Below are 19,609 nucleotides of genomic sequence, written 5' to 3'. Positions count from 1 at the left end.
ATTCTCTGTCCCCCACCTCCCCCAGCTCCCTTCAGTCACCTACCTTCAGATCTGGTTTCCTGGACCCTTTAGGACAGGAGGTACTTAGGGGGATGAACTCCCAAGTTGGGGAGTATCAAGCAAATGAGCACTCAGCTGTTAGGACTCTTCAGCCTGCACTGGGTGGCACAAGACAAGGACACAGAAGGATCCACTGCAGCTGCTGCTGCCTCTTCCAACACCCTGTCAACTACTTTGTGAGCAACCTGGAGGCTAGCTGCAGCTGTCCACTGTCCCCAGCCTTGGGACAGAGACCCTGAATAAAGATGGACTCTTATAGGGGAGAAGGAAGAGAGGTCCTGAGCAGCTGGTTCAGAGGTTATATCCTAGAGAGGCTGCAGTTAGTGCCAGGGTGGGAAAACTGGGACCATGCTTTCTTATCCACATGGTGACTGTCCCAGCCACCCCTACTTCCTTGGATGATTTGATTAGCCAGAACTGTGGTCTCCTCTGGACCTGTAAGCAGTCCTAGATGCCCAAGGGCAGCCTGTGATTTCAAAGGGATATGTTTGAGAAGCATGGGGGAGGAGCCTCAAAGTAGTCCAGATTTTTTTTTTTCCCTCAAAAATAACATGTAAAGTGCTTAGGAGGGTGTCTGGCAGGCAAAGTACCATGTACGGGTTAGCAATCACTATCATGTCATCATCTTCACCTGTGGGGGATGGGAGGCAAGCCAGGAACAGGGGGAGAGGGAAAGGACCTGGCAGTTAGGACCATGGCCAGTTCTGTAGTGCCCTGGCATGCCATTGAACACTCTTAGCCTAAGAAGCTGAAGAAAAGCCACCATCTAGTCCTCCCTCTTCACCCCCATAGCAGAATCTCCCTAGAGCAGAGGGCTGTACTAAGGCCCTAGCTCAGATGTGCTCAGAAGGTAGCGTGCCCTCTCCATGTGGCAACCAGACCTTCACAGCAGTATGATCTAGAGTCATAGTCATTTGTGGGGTTGTGGACTCAGAATCAGCTCAGTGAATGGCAGGTCAATGCATGGTCAGCAAGGAGCCCCTTGGCTGTGTGGCTGACTTTGCAGGAAACTGCCCTGTCATTAGCCAGCGTGGCCCGACCAGTGGTAGTCTCTTGCCACCTCAGACAGTTAGTTCCCTGCAGAATGTGAGCAAGGAATGGGTGCCCTAGATGGAGTGTGCCATCATCTTCCAGGCAACTTCTGGGTGCCCTGAGCTGTGTGACTGTCTGAGCCAAGACCCTGCTCTCCAGGGAGTGCAGCTGTGGCTACTGGAGTGCTTCCTTTTGTTCCTGAGTTGCCTCTTGTTCTTCCCATCACTGTACTCATGTCCTCTGGTGGTAGGAGTCTCCAAACCCTTGAGAAGTTTGCAGGAGGGAAACTACGCCAGCACAGGGTCTCTGCTGCTCTTGGGAGTATAGGTAAAGGGAAGGAGCTGGGGGCATTGGGAGAGATTGACTTGGAGCCAGGAAGAGCATCCTTCAGGATGGGCAGGCTGTGGGTCTGACTACCTAGAGAATTGAATGATGAAGAAGCGGGGATGACAAAGGGAAGAAGCCATGTGGAGATAGGCCTAGCACGGAGCTGCCTGCTTGCCTTAGCCATCTTCCACTTTTGCTGAGTGTTCGATGCGAAGGACTGGGGTTTGGTTAGACTGGGTCTTGGCTGCTACCCTGACTTAAAGACGAAAATTCTAGGGTGCTCGTGGGCCTTGGGGCTCTCTGTGCTGGCCTCTCCAGTTCCCTCCATACCATCAGGGAATGAGTAGCAGGGTGATTTGTGGCAAAGAGAAGCCAAATTCTTTGATGGAGTTCTGTCTGGAAGGTAGAGAGAAGATATGGCAGGGGCAGGGGCTCTTGGATCTGTCTGTTGTTTAGTGAGTGAATGGAAGATCTGTGTTGGGGTCTGAGGCTGCACCCCCTTGCATTCTGTGTGTGCATGGGATGGGTGAGGATGTAGGGTTGATGCTCATGTTTACCTGTATTTATGTGCCTATAGCTAGAGGGCAATTCCAAGGATGGCGGTGGCCCACCTCAGAGTCCTCAGCCCACCACCAACCTGGTACCCTCAGAGACTTCCCAGAAAACCAAGAGTCCTGAACTCACATTCACCATGAATGGCTTGGGGGCTACCACAGCTGAAGGCCCTAACGAAGAGACCCAGGGTCTATCCCGGAAGCGGGTAGCAAATGTGGTAAGGAAGGTAGTGAGCAAGGTGCTGCCTGGTGAGGAGCCTGGGAATGCCAAGGAGCCCCCAGGCCGAGGAGCCAAGTCTCCTGAGCACCCAGCTCGAGGCAAGAAAGGAGAAAAGGCAGCCTCTAGTCCCAAGCCCCCACCACCTCCTCCTCCTCCTCCTGCTCCACCAAAGCCTGAAACAAAAAAGGAGGCAGCCAAGGATGAGCTTTCTGTAGGTCTACGCAGCCTGATGTCTCGGGGCCGAGGCAAGGACCACAAGTCCCGCAGCAAACAGTCTCCTGGGAAAGGGGAGAAGACCCCCAACCAGGAACCAGGCTCCCCAGGGAAACCAGGCTCCCCAGAAGTGGTGGACTCCCCAAAGAAAACAGGATCCCCAGCCAAGCCTGAAACACCAGAGAAGCAATGCTCCCTGACCCCAGCACAAGAGCTGGCTGACCTGGCTGCTGGTCTGAAGTTGAACATCTTTGGAGAGCAGCCGGCCAAGCCACCAACCCCTGGTGTGCAACAGGAGGTACCTGAGTGTGCCACTAACTTCCCATATCTCTCACCAAGCACCCTTATGGTGGCTTCCCCAAGCCTGAAGGAGCCTTGCATGATCAGAGCTGGCCTAGAGCCATGTGCCCTCCTGTGGCAGGGACTGCATGACTTTCCTTAACCTAGTGCCAGAACCCACCATGGCCTGGCCTCTGGCCTGGTGGTCGGGTTGGGAACTGCTAACCAGCATGCTGTAGGCCTCGACATGAGAGTTGAGACTTAGTCCTCAGCTATACAGGGCCAGCTTGAAGTACCAGAGCCCAAGATAAGGATCAGAGTCTCAGCAGGTCAGTGCTGGGTAGAAACTGTTTTCATAAGTCAGGTGGCCCAGGCTCACACCCCCAGTTATGTCACACATCCCTAAGGGCCTATCAAGTAGAGAATTATTATTATTATTATTATTATCATCATCATTATTTGGTCTTTTTGAGACAGGGTCTCCCTGTAGCCCCTGCTGGCCTGGAACTCACTATGTATACCAGGCTGGCTTTGAACTCACAGAGATCCACCTGCCTCTGCCTCCCAAGTGCTGGGATTAAGGCATGTGCCACCATGCCCAGCTCGAGTGGGGAATTATAATGCAGGTCCTTAGTCCCTTTTCTGAAGCCCTAAGTATTGGGATTTTTTTTTTAATATTATACAGTATACATACAAACAGCTACCTGTAAAAAAAACACGAGTTATTTCTAAAGCAAACCCATTGCAGGATAGACCAATAGGTTTTGCCACCAAAATAGTTAAGAAAAATCTTTTGTTTGGGGGAATTTTTAAATCACAAACAAGGTGTAATATTTGCTTTGAAGGATTGCTGTGCCGATTAGAAATGATGCTTGTTATGTGCCAGGCCTGTTCCCTGCCACCAGGTGCCCATAAATAGTAGGATTGATAGTGCTGTTATTGACAGTTATTAATGACACCCCGCTTTCTATAGGCCTATCCTGCACATTCACTCTGGCAGCAGGACTCTTGGGAAGTCTTGTGCCTGAGTGGCTGATAGGTACATTGAGCCCCTTTGTATCTGGGCTACCCCATCTTCCCAGGAAGGTGATGACTTCTTGACTGGTCTTGAATTAGAGACAATTCTTTTCAAGCTTCTCCATTTTGGGGATCCTGCTGAGGTCTCATAGGATATGTGTTGGGGGGTAAACATCACCCTTTTTTCCTTAGCTTTCACAGGCTTCTTGTGGCTAGAAAGAGAGGGGCCAGGAGGATGCAGAGGGCATGGCCTGAGGGACCTTAAGACTCTCATTTCCTGCTTCCTCTTGGGAGCTAGCATTCCTGGAAGCTGCCTTACTCCATTCTTTCTGGGCACTGCAGGACATAGAGGAAAGCCTCCACCCTCCTGGCCCACTCTATCAGGGCAGTGCATTCCTGGCTTCCAGGGGAGAGTTAGCAGGGCCTTTCTGGCCAGTGGTCAGGACAGGAGCTGAGCTTCAGTCCCTCAAGGAATCTATAAGTAGCCAGGGAGTGTCATGCACCTGTCCTGGGCCACTGCCCTCCCCCTCCTCCTCTCACTGGGTAAAGTTGGGGGCTGAGACATGTCTTGACCTGGAGTTCAGTCTCTTGTCTTGTCACTGGGCCTGGAGCAGGAGCCAGAGGTGAATGGGATAACAGGGCCACTTGAAGCTCACAATGGTTAGGGAAGTAGGAAGAAATAAGCCCAGCCTTCACAGGCACCTGCTCTTTTTTCTCATATAATTTCAAAACTCGAATTAGCACGTCGCTTGGCTCCCTGACCCTGCTCCTCTTCAGCTTTGGGTCCCAGTGGCCTTCTAGGCTGAGAGTTTGGCTTGTGGTTCCCCAACTCTCCCCTGGGCCAGAACTAATAGTGGTTTAACCTTTAGACAGGAGCTGACTCTGACGTCCGGTTGAGTCCCGCAGAGGAGGCCCACCAGCGACTTGAGAGGATCTTCACAGCTTCTGTAATGCCACCTCTCTCGTGTGTGGGTTCCCAACCCTGGCCCTCCTCTTCTTGAGGCTGGCAGCTGGACTGTGCTTGTATGTGATGGTGGAGGGGAACCCCATGGCTGTCTGGGAACCCTCACAAAGGCTCTGTGCTTGAAGAAAGGAAAGCTGAGCTCTATGGAGTATTGTCTCTCCAGAGTCCTGTGACTACGGCAGGGGCCCTTGGTGACTGAGGATCCAGTCTCCTTCTCTAGCCCTGGTCTCCCACCTTGAGGACATGTATTGGTGTCAGGGCCCGATGGGTGACAAGACAGGGAATTGATACATCTAGATGCTCCTGTCTCAGACCAGGGTTGGGGGATTATCCCTTCTCATTTCTAACAAGCAATGTCCAAAGTTCTGCTTGCCATGGGTTCATGTGTCTGCCTGTGAGTGGCAGGCATGAACCAGAGTGTAATGGGGCTTGAGGAAGGTATCCTAGACTTAGGCTGTGGATGGCCTTGATCTGTGATAGTTCTGAAATATAGCCGTTGGCACGGGGAGTGGCACCCCTTGAGCATGTATTTAGAGAGGAGGGACAGCACTCTGTTAGTGTCTGGTAGATATAAAGGAGCTGGGTTGGGGGTGCCCTAGAAAAGAACAGGAGCATCCCAGGGAGCCCAGACCTTGGGTGTACTAAGGTGGCCAGGCTTCCCTGGAAGAGGGAGCCTAATTCAGGGTGGACTGAATAGCCAACTCAGGAGAGACTGGCCAGAGGCAGAGTGGCAGACACCTACCTGCCACAGGAATGACACACAGAGCCTTTCCTCTGGAGGGTCTAATGATTACAAGACTCTCTTCCCCATTGTGGTCTGGCCTCTCTTGCTCAGCCAGCACCCCAGTTCTGACCAGGCTCTCCTGACTTCCACTCTGCAACTTGGGCAGCTAGAGAACTCTGACTCACTGACCCAGGGGTGCCTGATGGAGGGGATGTGCCAGTGGTCTACCTGTCTTTATACTTCTCTCTTTCTCTCTCTGTCTCTCTGCTTGCTGCTGGTAGCTGGACCCTGAGGCCGCCTCTCCTGCCCCCAGCCAGGTAGGGTGCTCCTGCCCCACTCAGGAGCCCTCTGCTTCCTCCGGTGACATCCCATCCCCAGCCTGCACCTGGGCTGGCGTCTGTGCTCGGGCCTCCTGCTGGAGTGTAAGGCCTCTTTCCCTCCAGGTTCCCACTCTGTATTAGGGGACGCCAGGGGAGCCGAGGTGGTACAGCTCTGGCCCAGGCCCTTGGGCAGCATCACAGCCCCAGCTTGCCCTCACATGGCTGTCAGCCTTTGGAACTCAAGGGCTAGCTGAGGTCTTGGTGTTGCTGCCCTGCTCACTCTGGGTAGAAAAAAAGTAAAAAGAGAATTCTCTTCCTTGCCCTAACCCCAACCTGAAGATGGGATGGTCTCTGTCTCCACCTCCTGGCAAGTATTAGAAACCTATTCTCAGATCAGCTCAAAAGGAGTTACTGGTGGGCTTTTGATGTCACCCCAACACATGGCCATACAGAACATCCTGCAAGACAAGTTTTACCTGGCTCATATGATTTGGAAAAAAAAAACAAACCCTGGTGATATAAAAAAATGAAGTTAATTTTTTTCAGACAGGCTCTATGTAATCCAAGAATTCTTGGAACTCCTAATCCTCCTGCCTCAGCCTTCCTCCCTACTGCTGAGATTACAGGTGTGTGTCGCCATGTTTGGCCTCAGTTACAGTCCTTCAAATATTAAAAGAAAAAAAAGTTTAAAATTTTTCTCACTTTGGTAAATCAAAATATTGATAAACATATTATAATCAACCTATTAAAGGGCAATTTCCCTGATTCACAGAACCCAGAGATCTGGGGGCACTGATATGGCCCAGCCCTCCTACTTCATAGCTAGGAAAAGGGCTATCCTGAATTACAGGGATTTGTCTGAAGTCATAATCCAACCTGGAAGTAGGATTCAGGTCTCCTTTCTTTTCAAATCTAAGAAACATGACAAAGAGCATACGATATTTCTCCTTATGTGTTCTTATTTCCTGATCCTCAGCTAGGGATCAGCATCACAGGGTGGTGTGTCTGCCCCATCCTTGGGTCTCATGAGAAAGGGAACCTAGGGTAAGGGAGCTGGAAGCTGGGGATCCTCACAGTGTTGGAGCCAATGTGAACCTGAGGGCTGGTCTGTGCTTTGGGGGTTGCCAGCCTCGTAACTTTGCTGACATTTTCCCACACAGCATGAAGGAGTCTGATAGACCATGGAAGCTGGGTCCCTCTCTTGTCCCAGCTCCTCCAATGCAACTGCTTCCCAGCTCAAATGTCCTTAGGATTCGATAGATCCACACCCTAACCAATGCCTAGATTGCTTATTTTTTACTGGTGATTACCAGGAATCTTGGGGCCTTCCTAGCCCTTTCACACCCACCCCTATGCCCTTTCTGTGTGGCACACAAGTCCTTCCTTGTGTTTGATAAACCAGCTGTCTCCATGCCTCCAAAATCTCTGGCCATGCTGCCCTGTTCCCTTATGTGGAATTAATGTGTCCACTAAGTTTGTGCAACTGCTACCTTCTAAATCGAAGCATTTGCAGACTGTGACTTGGAGAAGCAGGGAGGCTACCATGTGCATCTGAGCACTGGCCTCTTGCCCATGTAGAGCATCTTCAGGCTAGAGCCCAGGACCTCCTAAAAGATCCTGCTGCACTTTGCTGCAGAATCCTAAAAGAATCCAGAAAATGGTCCTTCCTAGCTTATGAGAGGAGGCCTGTCATTTGGCATGACAGAACCCATAACTGTGGCCCAGGGTTCAGGGCTTTGGTCTGGATACTGACTTCACAGGCTTGCCAGGGACAAGGAAGCAGGGCAGCTGGAGGTAGAGCCTAGGGTCTGCTCTTTCTTGGGCATATGCTTCCTGTGTCTGTCCTGCTGGGCCCTCAATGGTGGTATAATCCCTAATCTCATGGTCATTGTCCCCAGGGACCCTGGCTTCCTACCCTCTTTCCCTGACATCTCTCACAACCCCATGTCCTGTGTTTACCACCTAACTGCCCGTCTTTGCCCAGTGGCTCATCTTGAACCTTTTCTTCTTTTGTCTCTTCACTCTTACCGCCTCTCTGTCTTTTAAACAGTGTCTGACTCTTCCTCCCTTTCTTATGATAGGCCAAGACAGAGGAGCAAATTGCAGCAGAAGAGGCCTGGTTTGAGACTGACAAGGTGTGGCTGGTTCATAAGGATGGCTTCTCTCTGGGTGAGTCCCAGGATGTCCGGTGCAGATGCCAAGACTTGACTCAGGGCTGGCATAGGGTGTGCCTCTCCTGGTGAGGCCTGAAATGAGCAAAGAGAGGCCGGTGAGCCAGTGGGGAAGAAGGCAGGACCAAGAAGGGTCTGAGTAGAGTAGCAGAAGCTTCCTAGGTCCATGTTCAGCTCTCCCTGCTCTGCAGCTAGCCAGCTCAAGTCGGAGGAGCTCAGCCTACCTGAGGGGAAGGTGCGTGTGAAACTAGACCACGATGGAGCCATCCTGGATGTGGATGAAGATGACATAGAGAAGGTTGGCAGGAATCTACTGGCAAGGGAGGATGTGGGCTGGGCAGCCCTGTCTCCTGTGGTGTATCTGCTACTTCATTGTCCACCTGCCTGTCCTTCCTCCCAGGCTAATGCTCCCTCCTGCAACCGTCTGGAAGATCTGGCCTCACTGGTATACCTCAATGAATCCAGTGTCCTGCACACACTGCGCCAACGCTATGGTGCTAGCCTGTTGCATACCTATGCTGGCCCCAGCCTCCTTGTCCTCAGCCCCCGAGGAGCCCCAGCTGTGTACTCAGAGAAGGTATGCCTCCCTCCAGACTACTATGTAGGTCCATATTACTTATGGACCCACCCACCACTCACCTTCCCTTTCCTGACTCTCTGCCCTTCCTCTTTGGTATCCACTGGGAACTTGTCCACTCTTATAGCTGACTATGGGATTCATTCAAAGGGTGGGGACAGAGGGATATCCTGCAACCTTTAATAGAGTCGAAGACTTGGCTGATATTTATATTTCCATGCATGATGGCCTTGTCCTCAGCGTCTCTGGCGATCAGGGGCCTGGCTACGAGCCTCCTCCTTCCCTCTGTACCTCTCTTGTTCAAGGTGATGCACATGTTCAAGGGGTGTCGGCGAGAGGACATGGCACCCCACATCTATGCTGTGGCCCAGACTGCGTACAGGGCAATGCTGATGAGCCGCCAGGACCAGTCCATTGTCCTTCTGGGCAGTAGTGGCAGTGGCAAGACCACCAGCTGCCAGCATCTGGTGCAGTATCTGGCCACCATTGCAGGCACCAGTGGGAACAAGGTGTTTTCTGGTGAGGCAGGGGCAGCAGGGAAAACTGAGACTGGGTTCGGGCAGGAATGTGGGGAAAGGATGACTCTCCTAGGTGTTTGCTCTTTTCTGCCCTGGGTTCTCTATCCCCTTGAACTCCTTCCACCCCAGTCCCTGGGCAGTTGTTTTCTGGGTCATCTGGAGCCCATGGCTTGGGTTTAGCTAGCCCTGGCTTTCCTGATGTCCCCTGGGCCTGTGCTCTGCAGTGGAGAAATGGCAGGCTCTGTACACCCTCCTGGAAGCCTTTGGGAACAGCCCCACCATCATGAACGGCAATGCCACCCGCTTCTCCCAGATCCTCTCCCTGGACTTTGACCAAGCTGGCCAGGTGGCCTCAGCCTCCATTCAGGTGAGGGGCATTTCCCAGGCCTACGGAGTAGAGATGGACCCCGATTTCATGCCCTAGAAGTCAGTCTCTTCAGTGTCTCATTAATCTGGGACTCTGTCCTGATGAAATGGAGGTTCAGCATAGGTGGGGCTGGCCTGCGTTGTCATCTTGCCCTCCAGGCCTCCTGTTCAACTCCTTTCTGCCTTCCAACCCTACTGCTAAGGCCGCTGCTTGCCCAATTTCTGAGACCTATGCTTAGGGACTTCTCTCAGGTCAGTGACACACTTGCCAATAAAGTCAGTAAAGCCCAGCCACACTGATCCCCTCCCATGCTGAATGAAATTTCTTTCTTTTTAAAAATTATATTCATGTGGAGGACAGAGGACAACTTGTAGGAGTTGTTTCTCTCTTCCCGTTATATGGGTCCTGGGGATCAAATCTAGGTTGTCAAGCGTGACAACAAGCACTTCTCCCCACTAAGCAATCTTGCCATCCCCTAAATAGAATTTCTTGCCATAAGCTTCCATCTAAGAAGGCTTGTCACTAGGTGCTGGGCAGGATAGTGTACCCTCCCCCAAGAGTTGGGGCCTATATTCTTCCACATGGCTCTGGTTTCTGTCTTTTCTCATTCTGGAGTAACTTGGTGACTAGCTGAATACCTGGGGAATAAGATGTCCTGATGGATCCCTGGGCCTGGAGGATCAAGGCCTGGTTCACCTGCAGTGGGGTAGGAAGAACATGACCTCCTTCCTCACTCACACTGTGCCATAGACGATGCTCCTAGAGAAGCTGCGTGTGGCCCGACGCCCATCCAGTGAAGCCACTTTCAATGTTTTCTACTACCTGCTAGCCTGTGGAGATGGCACACTTAGGTGAGATGGGACAGAGGGTGCCCCAGGGGAACTCTGGACTCCAGCCTCACCACCTTGTAGCTCACTGTGTCCTATGTCCACTGCCCACTATGTGCTGCCGGCTGGGTCCTGGGGATGGTAAGACAAGCAATACTCAGGTCCTGCCATCCAGGAATTCCTCGGTCCCAAGGCTGGGGATCTTGCTCTGTGGGAGGAACACAACTGGTGTTCAGTGATATCCCTTGCCCAGGAAACAAGATGTGGAGAGGAAAGCTCACCTGGATGCAGGTGGTGGCTGGCATACATGCAGTCATATAGCTACTGTGGGCTAGACTGGAGTCTGCCCTGGAGTCAGAAATCAAGCCTTCCCCAGCTCCCTCCAGCTGACCCTCAGTCCCATTGACTGCTCCTACCGTGCTTTTCAATCTCTACCCTCAGACTGGCTGCCTGCTCACTGGACAAGGACAGCCCATAAGGCCAGCCAGATGACTCCAGGCATTCTCTTCAGCTCTTCTCATAACAAAAGCATAACCTGGTCTGGCTAGACTTGCCCTTCAGCCAGGTTCCCTGCTTTTTGCCAGGGGTCTAACTGGACCCTTTCTCCTAGGGAGGCGGTGCCCTACTCGGGCATCTAGTTCAATTAGGAAAGGTGGCAGAACTGGCTGGATGTGTGCGGTAATGGGCAGAAGCTGTGCTTAGTTGTCATGCCCTGGGAGGGGGTTGGCCTGGGGACCAAACACGATACTGATGCCTCATTTGTACCCCTAGGACAGAGCTCCATCTGAACCACTTAGCAGAGAACAATGTGTTCGGAATTGTGCCATTGGCCAAGGTGAGGGTTGGCAGCCCTAGACCCTGGGGATAGAAGTCCTCATTGTCTAGTGGTACCCTTGAGTGGTCTACTCCAGCCATGCACTCCCAGAGGGCCCAGCAGTATAGGGCATGCTGGGAGGGAAGCTCTCTGAGGTCCAGAGCTAGCATGTGTGTCTACCCTTGCAGTCTGAGGAGAAGCAGAAGGCAGCTCAGCAGTTCAGTAAGCTGCAGACAGCCATGAAGGTGCTGGCCATCTCCCCTGATGAACAGAAAGCCTGCTGGCTCATCCTGGCTGCTATCTACCACCTGGGGGCTGCTGGAGCCACCAAAGGTAATGTACAGCCTGCTCTGTCACCCAGAAGGCCTTGGAGGTTCCTACCCATTTGTGGTTCATTCTTAGCCAACACAGACTTAGCTGTTACCAGATGCCCCCCTCCCCATTGGCTTATTCCTTGTCTCAGTTCCCCATTCCCCCCCAACCCCATCAAGGGAGAAAATTAGAGAAGCATCACCTCCAATGATGGCCTGAAGCCTGGCCTTAGCTGGCAGGGCGGGAACACAGTGAGGAGTGGGTGGCTAGGGGGTAGGGTTGGGGGATGGAAGGTACTCCCTCAGAGCATCTCCTAGAATGACTTTCCTTTTCATTCCCTTCTTGATAGAGGCCCTCGAGGAGCAAGCCGGTAACTGACCTTGGCCCACCTTGGGCTAAGGGACTTGGGGACTTAGGGACCTGCCTGCCTGTCTTGGTGCTTCCCTGGGCTCTCTGGTGGCCAGACTCATTCTTTCATAGCACAGGGGACTGGTCTAAGGAGAAGCCGCAGGGGTAAGGGTAGGGGGAGCCCACCTGTGGGGCTTTTTGGATTTCCCCAGAATATCTGTCTCTCCTTCCTATTTTATATCTGGATCTTGGAGTCTCTTCTCAGGGAGCCCTTCATGGGCCTCAGGTTGGAGAGGATGGACTTGATCCCTGGGCCTTCCTAAGACCAGTTTCCCTATCTTCCCATCCACTGGTTTGGTAGTTGCTGCTCTTCCTCTTGCATGTCGGGGTGCAAACCACTAGAGGGCAGCAGGCACCTGGTGATGGGTGGACTTTAGCTTCTGCCCTTGGGATCCCTGCTTGAGGATGGCTGGGGATTCAGTCAAACTTGAAAGAGCTGTTGGAGATTACCTTGATGGGCCATGATTAGAGTGCCTTTTCACCCCTTTCACCTCCAGCCTTGGAAAAAGGAATGCTGGCTCTGAACAGCACTTCCAACTTTTGCTCTATCTTCTTGGAGATGTGAGAAGTTCTGGGCTGCTCAGCAGGGGTTGGGAAGGGTTGGTGGTTGTGGGTGCATGCAGGAACAGGTGTCCGGGTATCTGATCTCTTATGATACCAACAGGTGGTACCTGGGCCAAGAAGCAAGCACTCTGGGTTAAAGAGATGGCCTTCAGACCTTCTGGGCAGGAGGGTGCGAAGGCATGTGGTTGTTCTTGTGCTCTATGGGGTGCAAGCCCAGGTTTTCTCTGACCCTACTCAGCTGTGTCTGCAGATGAAGTGCTCTGGGTGTTGAATAGCGTTGCTCTCTCCTCAGGGTTTCCAGTATTTTCGTGTGTGTGTGTGTGTGTGTGTGTGTGTGTGTGTGTGTGTGTCTATGTACATGCAGTAGGATATCTTTGTAGGTCTCTTTCTCTGTCAGTGTGATAACATCCACAAACATATTCCTTTGAGACTGTGTGTTTTTGTCTCCAGGGCTGAATGTGGTCGAATTTTCTTGCCTGCTCATCTTCATAAACTCCCACCTCCCACAGTCCCTTCCCGCAGGCCTGGCGGGCTCAGTTGATGACTGTTTGCTAACACACTGTTTTTCTTTGCATGCTGCATGCTGGTCCTTTGCCTTACAGAAGCTGCTGAAGGTAAAACCTTGTTTCTTGTTAGCTTTCCCTAATTGCTGTGATTAGACACATGTTGGCTCAGGCACATATGTCTGTGTGGGCTGTTCCCTTTCCCCTGTGGCTCTGTTGCCTCCCCACTGTTGAGCTATCAAGGTGTCTATGGTCTCCCTTAGGGTAAGAAGAGGGAGGGGGGGATCTTAATGCATCCAAGGAAAGGACAGGTGCTAATACTCTCTCATGCTTAGTCCCCCTCAGGAAATACAAGACTCCTGTGCTCACACTGGGTGGGCCTACTCATCCTCTGACTCTGTCTTCTCCCAACTCAAGTTTGACACCCCTGGATTAATGGGATTTTTTTTTTTTTTTTTTTTTTTTTTTGGCAGCTGGTTGGGTGCCCTCTAGTGGTAGTTTGTGAAGTTACTGCCTCCTTTAGGACCTGCTCCTTTTTTTCTACCCCCAGGGGACTCTGGAAGAACTAACAGCTGCTGGCCGTTCTTTTCCCATGTGAAGCCCATGTGGTGTTATCAGGGCTGTTTTTTAGCTCCATAAGATGTATACTCCCAGTCCTATGGGGATAAGAGCGCCAAAAGCACAATGGTTCTCAGTTAGCCTAAGAAGAAAGACCTGAGATGCTAGATCTTTTTTTCCACCCTGCAGCTGGACGTAAGCAGTTTGCCCGCCATGAATGGGCCCAGAAGGCTGCATACCTGCTGGGCTGCAGCCTGGAAGAGTTGTCCTCAGCCATCTTCAAGCACCAGCTTAAAGGCGGCACCCTGCAACGCTCTACCTCCTTCCGCCAGGGCCCTGAGGAGAACAGTCTGGGAGAGGGCACAGGTACCTGAGGCCCCTTGGGAGATAGGTGGGATTGGGAGGCCTTGCTTGAGACTTGTTGCCATCCTGGAGGTGGAAATACTGGAGTGAATAGATGCCTCAAGTGTAACAGGCCAACCCCAAGGCCTCATGCTGACTGAGTGGGTTCTCAGGGATGAGAGCTAGAGCTGCTCTTCTTGTCCCACAGGCCCCAAGCTGAGTGCCCTGGAGTGCTTAGAGGGCATGGCATCTGGTCTCTACAGTGAGCTCTTTACCTTGCTAGTCTCCTTGGTTAACAGGTAAGTGTCAGGCAGAGCCCAAGGGTTTTCCACATTGTGTTTTGGGGTATATGCCTTTGTGTGTATGCTGGCTGAGACAGGGCTGTCCTCTATCAGCAGAGGGTGCACTGTCCCTGTGGGCTGTGAGCTAGGTACAGGGAAGGGGATTAGTGGATTATCAGGGGTAGAGCAGTGGGGCTGCTCTGTGGTAATGCTCTAGCCAGCTCTGACCCAGGCTCTCCCCTTTTAGGGCTCTCAAGTCCAGCCAGCACTCGCTCTGCTCCATGATGATTGTGGACACACCAGGCTTTCAGAACCCTGAGCAGGGTGGGTCAGCCCGTGGAGCCTCCTTTGAAGAGCTGTGCCACAACTATGCCCAGGACAGGCTGCAGAGGCTCTTCCACGAGCGTACCTTCCTGCAGGAGTTGGAAAGATACAAGGAGGTAGCTGCCACATGTGCCCTACCAGGACCTTACCCACCACCCCTTCTAGCCCAGGGAGGACCTTTGTACATATGGAACACTGATTCCTAGCTCTCTACTTCCTTATCCTTTCTGTTCTCTGTTTTCTGGAGGAGGATCTTGTCCTGGTCTTGGCCTTGGCTGCATTTTTACTTTATGGACAGTTTGTGCTCCAGAAAACTGAAGGCACATTCAGAGTCCCTGGGGAGCTCTCCTTGGTCCCCACTGAGGCCCCCTCCTCAGTCTATAAATTGTCGCAGTGCAATTCTTGCCTCTGGGTGGGCCTCTATGCCTCCCCTTCTCCCAGTTCCCTGCCCCCTGATCTGTTAGGATTGTCATTAGTGACTTAGAGCCCCTCCCTGAAGGGCCTCAGGGATGGGATGAGTTCTGGAAATCCTTCCTCCTATGGAGCAGAGTGGAATAAACAGAGGAGGATATTTATCTTGGATAAGAGAAGACCCTGAGGAATGTGACATTGTCTTCCAGAGATGATTGTGTGAAATGAAGGGTAGGCTTATTCTGCATTGCCTAATCAACTGATGCACATGGCAGCAGAGTGTAACTGTAGTTTAGAATGAAAAGAGATTGTAAAAATTTTAGCTTTCCAAAAATACCAAGTATTACCTTGGGAGGTGGTGAGCAGTTTGTCCTTTGGGATACTTTAGGGAACCCATACACGGGATGGAGCTTTGGACTTGCTGTTCCTAGAGAACCTACCCAATCTGCTCCAAGGGCCCCACCCCCTACATGGCCCCACACTCATCACTGATGCACTTTCCCTCCTAGGAGAACATCGAGCTGGCATTTGATGACTTGGAGCCAGCCACAGATGACTCCGTGGCTGCTATGGACCAGGCTTCCCATCAATCCCTGGTAGGAATGCCAGGGAGGCCTGGGCTAGATTTGCTTCTTTCCCATTCCTCTGCCTCTGGTAGAGTTCTCCCCACTGGGGCTGCCACTGTGGGCTGAGGGAGGGTCACACTTAGATGCCGTGCACTACGTGACCACAGGGCTCTACCCTTTGGCACTCAGTTTGGCTGGGAAGGTAACACCATTCTACTGTCCAGTATACCAGCCAGGTGGGAAGATGTCCTTCCTCTCTTGCCATCTGAGCCTCAGACCCTGTCCTGAGGCTAACTGAGCCTCTAGTATATCTGCCAGGAGCCCTGGTATCTACTCTGGGAAGGGAGTAGAGATGGGGGTAAGAATCTGAACCCAGAAGACATAGGCATTCCCTCCCACTGTCCCCAAGAACAGGACAGATGCAACCTAGCAGTATGGAGGTGAGCAGGCAGCATCCTCTTCAAACAGGGAAATGGTATCAAGTTTAAAATGCCCTGAGGGGGGCAGATATGGATGTAAGCCCTTACCCCTCAAAACCCTGGGAAGAAGCTGTCACCCTTTATACTCATGTCTCAGGCACCTTGCTGCCTGGTGCACTGGCTGGGCTAATGAGCACTTGGCATTTAGTGATTGTCTTCAATTAGGGGACTTGTAGCCAGAGCTTTTTTAGAGAGTGACATTTTTGCTGGACAGCAGAGTTCTCCCTGCTTAGATTCTTTGCAGTAAGGCTAAGGCCCTGCTGGGCTAGCACAGGTGATGAGGCACAGGGAGAGGAGGAAGGGAGAAGGAGTACCCCCAGTGACAAATGCTTAAGGTGCCCAAGTACTAAGGCTCCCCAGGGAAGGTAGATTCCTGAACCTTTGGCATCTTCTGATGAGAGAAACTTGTCTGTGTGTCTCACAAGCAGCAGGGGGCAGATGTGTGTTGGACTGTAAAGCCGCCATTCTTTCTCTTAGGTCTGTATTTGATGGGCCAATCACATCTCTGGGGAGGGGCCCTCCAGTGCCACTTGCCATGTGATGGCTTTGTCACTCCTTCCAGCCACCAAAGTGCTACAGATGCGCACTTGGCCCTTGGCCTCCTTCCGTTTCTAGGGAGTGAGGACAATACGGGATTGACCCAGGCTCCAGTGCCCTCTGAGGAAGAAGGATAGAGGTGAACCTCTGAGAATAGGCACAGGTCAAAGAAGCTTCAGTTTAGGGTGCCTTTGAAGCCCAAGTCCCGGCAACCATCTTTTGTGGGTTCTTTTGAATTCTCAGTTCCTTTCCCATTGATGCCCATCTTCTCCACAAGGTGTCAGCAGTGAGCAGCCCGAGCTATGTTTTCCAAGCATGAGTGGTTGGGAGGGAACTGCTCCTTTCACACAACTCCATGAGGCAAAGCTGGATCTCTCCCCTTCTCCATAGGTCCGCTCCCTAGCCCGGGCTGATGAGGCAAGAGGCCTGCTGTGGCTGCTGGAAGAGGAGGCGTTGGTGCCAGGGGCCACCGAGGACACTCTCCTTGACCGCCTTTTCTCCTATTATGGCCCCCAGGAAGGTGACAAAAAAGGTGACATCCCTGGAGAAGCCCCTCTCCTTCCAAAGAGCCAGGCTATGTATCTGTTCCCTGACTATCTGAACTTTGCTTTACCTACCCTCAGGCCAAAGCCCCCTTCTGCGCAGCAGCAAACCACGCCACTTTATCCTGGGCCATAGCCATGGTACCAACTGGGTGGAATACAATGTAACTGGCTGGCTGAGCTACACCAAGCAGAACCCAGCCACCCAGAATGCACCCCGACTCCTGCAGGATTCCCAGAAGTAAGGCCATCACTCCCTCTGCCCTGTCCCCACAACTGTTCTCTGGGCTCCCTTCCCCTAGAGATGTGTCAGAAAACCCTCACCAGCAAGGTAGACAGGCTCCAGTCCCTGAGAGGTAACAGCCAAGGCCAGCTGACCCTGAGAATACAGGAATAGCCTCCTGAAATAAAGATAGGAGACAGATATGGTTGGAGATATTTGTAGTTTTCAATTTGACCAGCACTCCCACTCTTCAGAGAAGGCAGAAAGGAGTCTTAGAAATTCTGAAGTCAGCAGAATTAGTGGTGCGCACCTGTAACCTCAGCACTCAGCACTCAAAAGTTCAAGGTCACCCTTGCTACACAAGACCCTGTCTCACAAAGTTTTTTAGAAACTTAAAAAATATTTTTTTGTATTTATTTTTATTTTATGTGTGTATGAGTGTTATGTTTGAATGTGTGTTAAGTGCACCCATGTCGTGTAGTGACTATGGAAGACAGAAAAGGGTATCAGATTCCCCTGGAACTGGAGTTATGGACAGTTACTAGCCACCATGTGGTTGCTGGGAATTGAACCCAGGTCCTCTGCAATAGCAGCCAGTGCTCTTAACCACTGAGCCATCTCTCCAGCCCACATCACAAAGTATTTTAAAAACTTTGCCAGGTGTGGTAGCACATGTTTTTTAATCTCAGCATTCAGGAGGCAGAGGCAGGAAGATCTCTATGAGTTCAAGGCCAGCCTGGTCTATATAGCGAGTTCCAGGCCAGTTGGGGCTATAGGGACACCCTGTCTCAAAAAAGGCCAAAAAAAATTTTTTTTATCTTTAAAAAAAAAAAAAGACTCTTTAATCCCAGTTATATAAACCATTCACAACCATCCACAGCCATTCATATGCCAAGAATTATTGGACAATTCCTCTGTGCCGGGGCCTTATAGGTGCTAAGCAGTTAGCAGTGAAGACAGCATACACCCCAGCCCCATGGATTTTATATTCTAATGGAAGACAGATAATAGGAGGTGCAATAAGTAGATTACCTAATGTGCTGAACTCTACACTAGACACACCTTCTGTGCTCCCTGGTGAGGAAGAAGAGTGAATTGATCCCTCTGCCCAATCCCTGCCTGTTCCCTGGGTTTTCTTTTCTATTGTCCTGTAGGGTGTGGGACATATTGCCCCAGTCAAGATGCCCCAGGCTGCTGGTCACAGCCATATTGTGGGGAAGAGGGGTGGTAGGAGAGGAGTGGTTATGATTCTTTTCTCTCTGTTGCTATCCTCCTGCAGAAAGATAATCAGCAACCTGTTTCTGGGCCGGGCAGGTAGTGCCACAGTGCTCTCTGGCTCAATTGCAGGCCTGGAGGGGGGCTCCCAGCTGGCCTTGCGCCGGGCCACCAGCATGCGGAAGACCTTTACTACAGGCATGGCAGCTGTCAAGAAGAAATCACTGTGCATCCAGATTAAGCTGCAGGTGGTAAGTGTCTAGCCTGGTCCATTTCTGCTGACAGGCAAGTATTCAACACACTCATGGTGTCCCATGCCCACTCAGAGTCCCACCTGCTTTGATCACTGCTGCTAGGGTAGCCTTTGTAATGTTGCTGCTGTGACTGGCCAGCCAAGCCTGAGGAGGGCCTAGTTGTCCAGGCTTAACATATCGTGGCAGGTGGTGAGCCACCTGCTACCCTGTGAAGAGTGGAGATGCTGGCACCAGGCCCTGCTCTCCAGGGTACTGGTTTTCAGAGTCCACTAAGGGTGGTCCCTTTCCCCTTGGCAGGATGCCCTCATTGACACCATCAAGAGATCCAAGATGCACTTTGTGCACTGCTTCCTGCCAGTGGCTGAGGGCTGGCCTGGGGAGCCCCGATCTGCCTCTTCCCGCCGAGTTAGCAGCAGTAGTGAGCTGGACCTGCCCCAGGGAGACCCCTGTGAGGCTGGCCTGCTGCAGCTGGATGTGCCCCTGCTCCGTGCCCAGCTGCGGGGCTCCCGCCTGCTCGATGCCATGCGCATGTACCGCCAAGGTGAGCCGACTTCTCTCTTAGTACCTGGTGTTCTTTCCCAGAGCTGGCCCTACCCCACCCTGCTTCCCATGGAACCCAGGAATCTGGCTGAGTGCTGCTCCTAATCTGTTCTGGAACTGACTTGAGGTCTCCTTTCTGTTTCTATCTGCTCCCCAATATTCTCTCTTCTCACCATACCCAGCCCAACTTGTTGCTTTCTTTCATTCCACTTTGTAACTCTTCTTTTCCTCCTCCTTTTCTCATTCAAGTTCTCCTGCACATCCACACCCCCACTACCCCATATGCCCTATCATTTATTCTCATGGTCCCCCCAAACTCCTCATCCTTAGTGTGGGAGCCCAGCTCTGTCCTCAGTGGCTGACAGCGGACTCAGTGCCCTTTTAGCACTATCTGCCAAGGGGTAAACCAGGTGCTAAATCTCTGGGAAGCCCTTAAAATTCCCCAGAAAGGTCAGTCAGACCCTTTTTATGGACCCAGAGGAAGTGACTAATGACAGAAGTAGCAGTTACCATCCTTACAGTATTTATGGCTCACCAGGTGCTATGCTCAACTCGTTCACACATTA

General features: G+C 51.9%; 1 protein-coding gene across 11 annotated transcripts in view; it reads left to right on the top strand.

Annotated features, from left to right (window-relative positions):
* Myo18a (myosin XVIIIA) overlaps positions 1–19,609 on the top strand; it is a 104,512-nt gene that overhangs the window by 51,193 nt on the left and 33,710 nt on the right. For 3 of the 11 annotated variants that reach the window (XM_029561408.1, XM_008828709.3, XM_029561404.1), the window contains 19 exons: positions 5,672–5,707; positions 7,792–7,879; positions 8,073–8,179; positions 8,282–8,458; positions 8,764–8,977; positions 9,201–9,343; positions 10,094–10,194; positions 10,942–11,005; positions 11,173–11,317; positions 11,646–11,666; positions 12,871–12,882; positions 13,519–13,695; positions 13,880–13,970; positions 14,200–14,392; positions 15,197–15,283; positions 16,660–16,801; positions 16,893–17,052; positions 18,314–18,500; positions 18,801–19,044. In XM_029561408.1, the coding sequence (XP_029417268.1) occupies positions 5,672–5,707; positions 7,792–7,879; positions 8,073–8,179; positions 8,282–8,458; positions 8,764–8,977; positions 9,201–9,343; positions 10,094–10,194; positions 10,942–11,005; positions 11,173–11,317; positions 11,646–11,666; positions 12,871–12,882; positions 13,519–13,695; positions 13,880–13,970; positions 14,200–14,392; positions 15,197–15,283; positions 16,660–16,801; positions 16,893–17,052; positions 18,314–18,500; positions 18,801–19,044 (2,389 nt within the window). The remainder of the gene's footprint in view (positions 1–5,671; positions 5,708–7,791; positions 7,880–8,072; positions 8,180–8,281; positions 8,459–8,763; positions 8,978–9,200; positions 9,344–10,093; positions 10,195–10,941; positions 11,006–11,172; positions 11,318–11,645; positions 11,667–12,870; positions 12,883–13,518; positions 13,696–13,879; positions 13,971–14,199; positions 14,393–15,196; positions 15,284–16,659; positions 16,802–16,892; positions 17,053–18,313; positions 18,501–18,800; positions 19,045–19,609) is intronic. The other 8 variants (XM_029561407.1, XM_029561405.1, XM_029561409.1 and 5 more) reach the window with 4 other exon arrangements.

The sequence above is a fragment of the Nannospalax galili genome, unplaced genomic scaffold, assembly GCF_000622305.1.
Source record: "Nannospalax galili isolate Female #2095 unplaced genomic scaffold, S.galili_v1.0 scaffold212, whole genome shotgun sequence".
In the NCBI taxonomy this organism is placed as follows: Eukaryota; Metazoa; Chordata; class Mammalia; order Rodentia; family Spalacidae; genus Nannospalax; species Nannospalax galili.
Note: the sequence above shows the minus strand (reverse complement) of the source record. Positions and strands in the feature narration are given on the sequence as shown.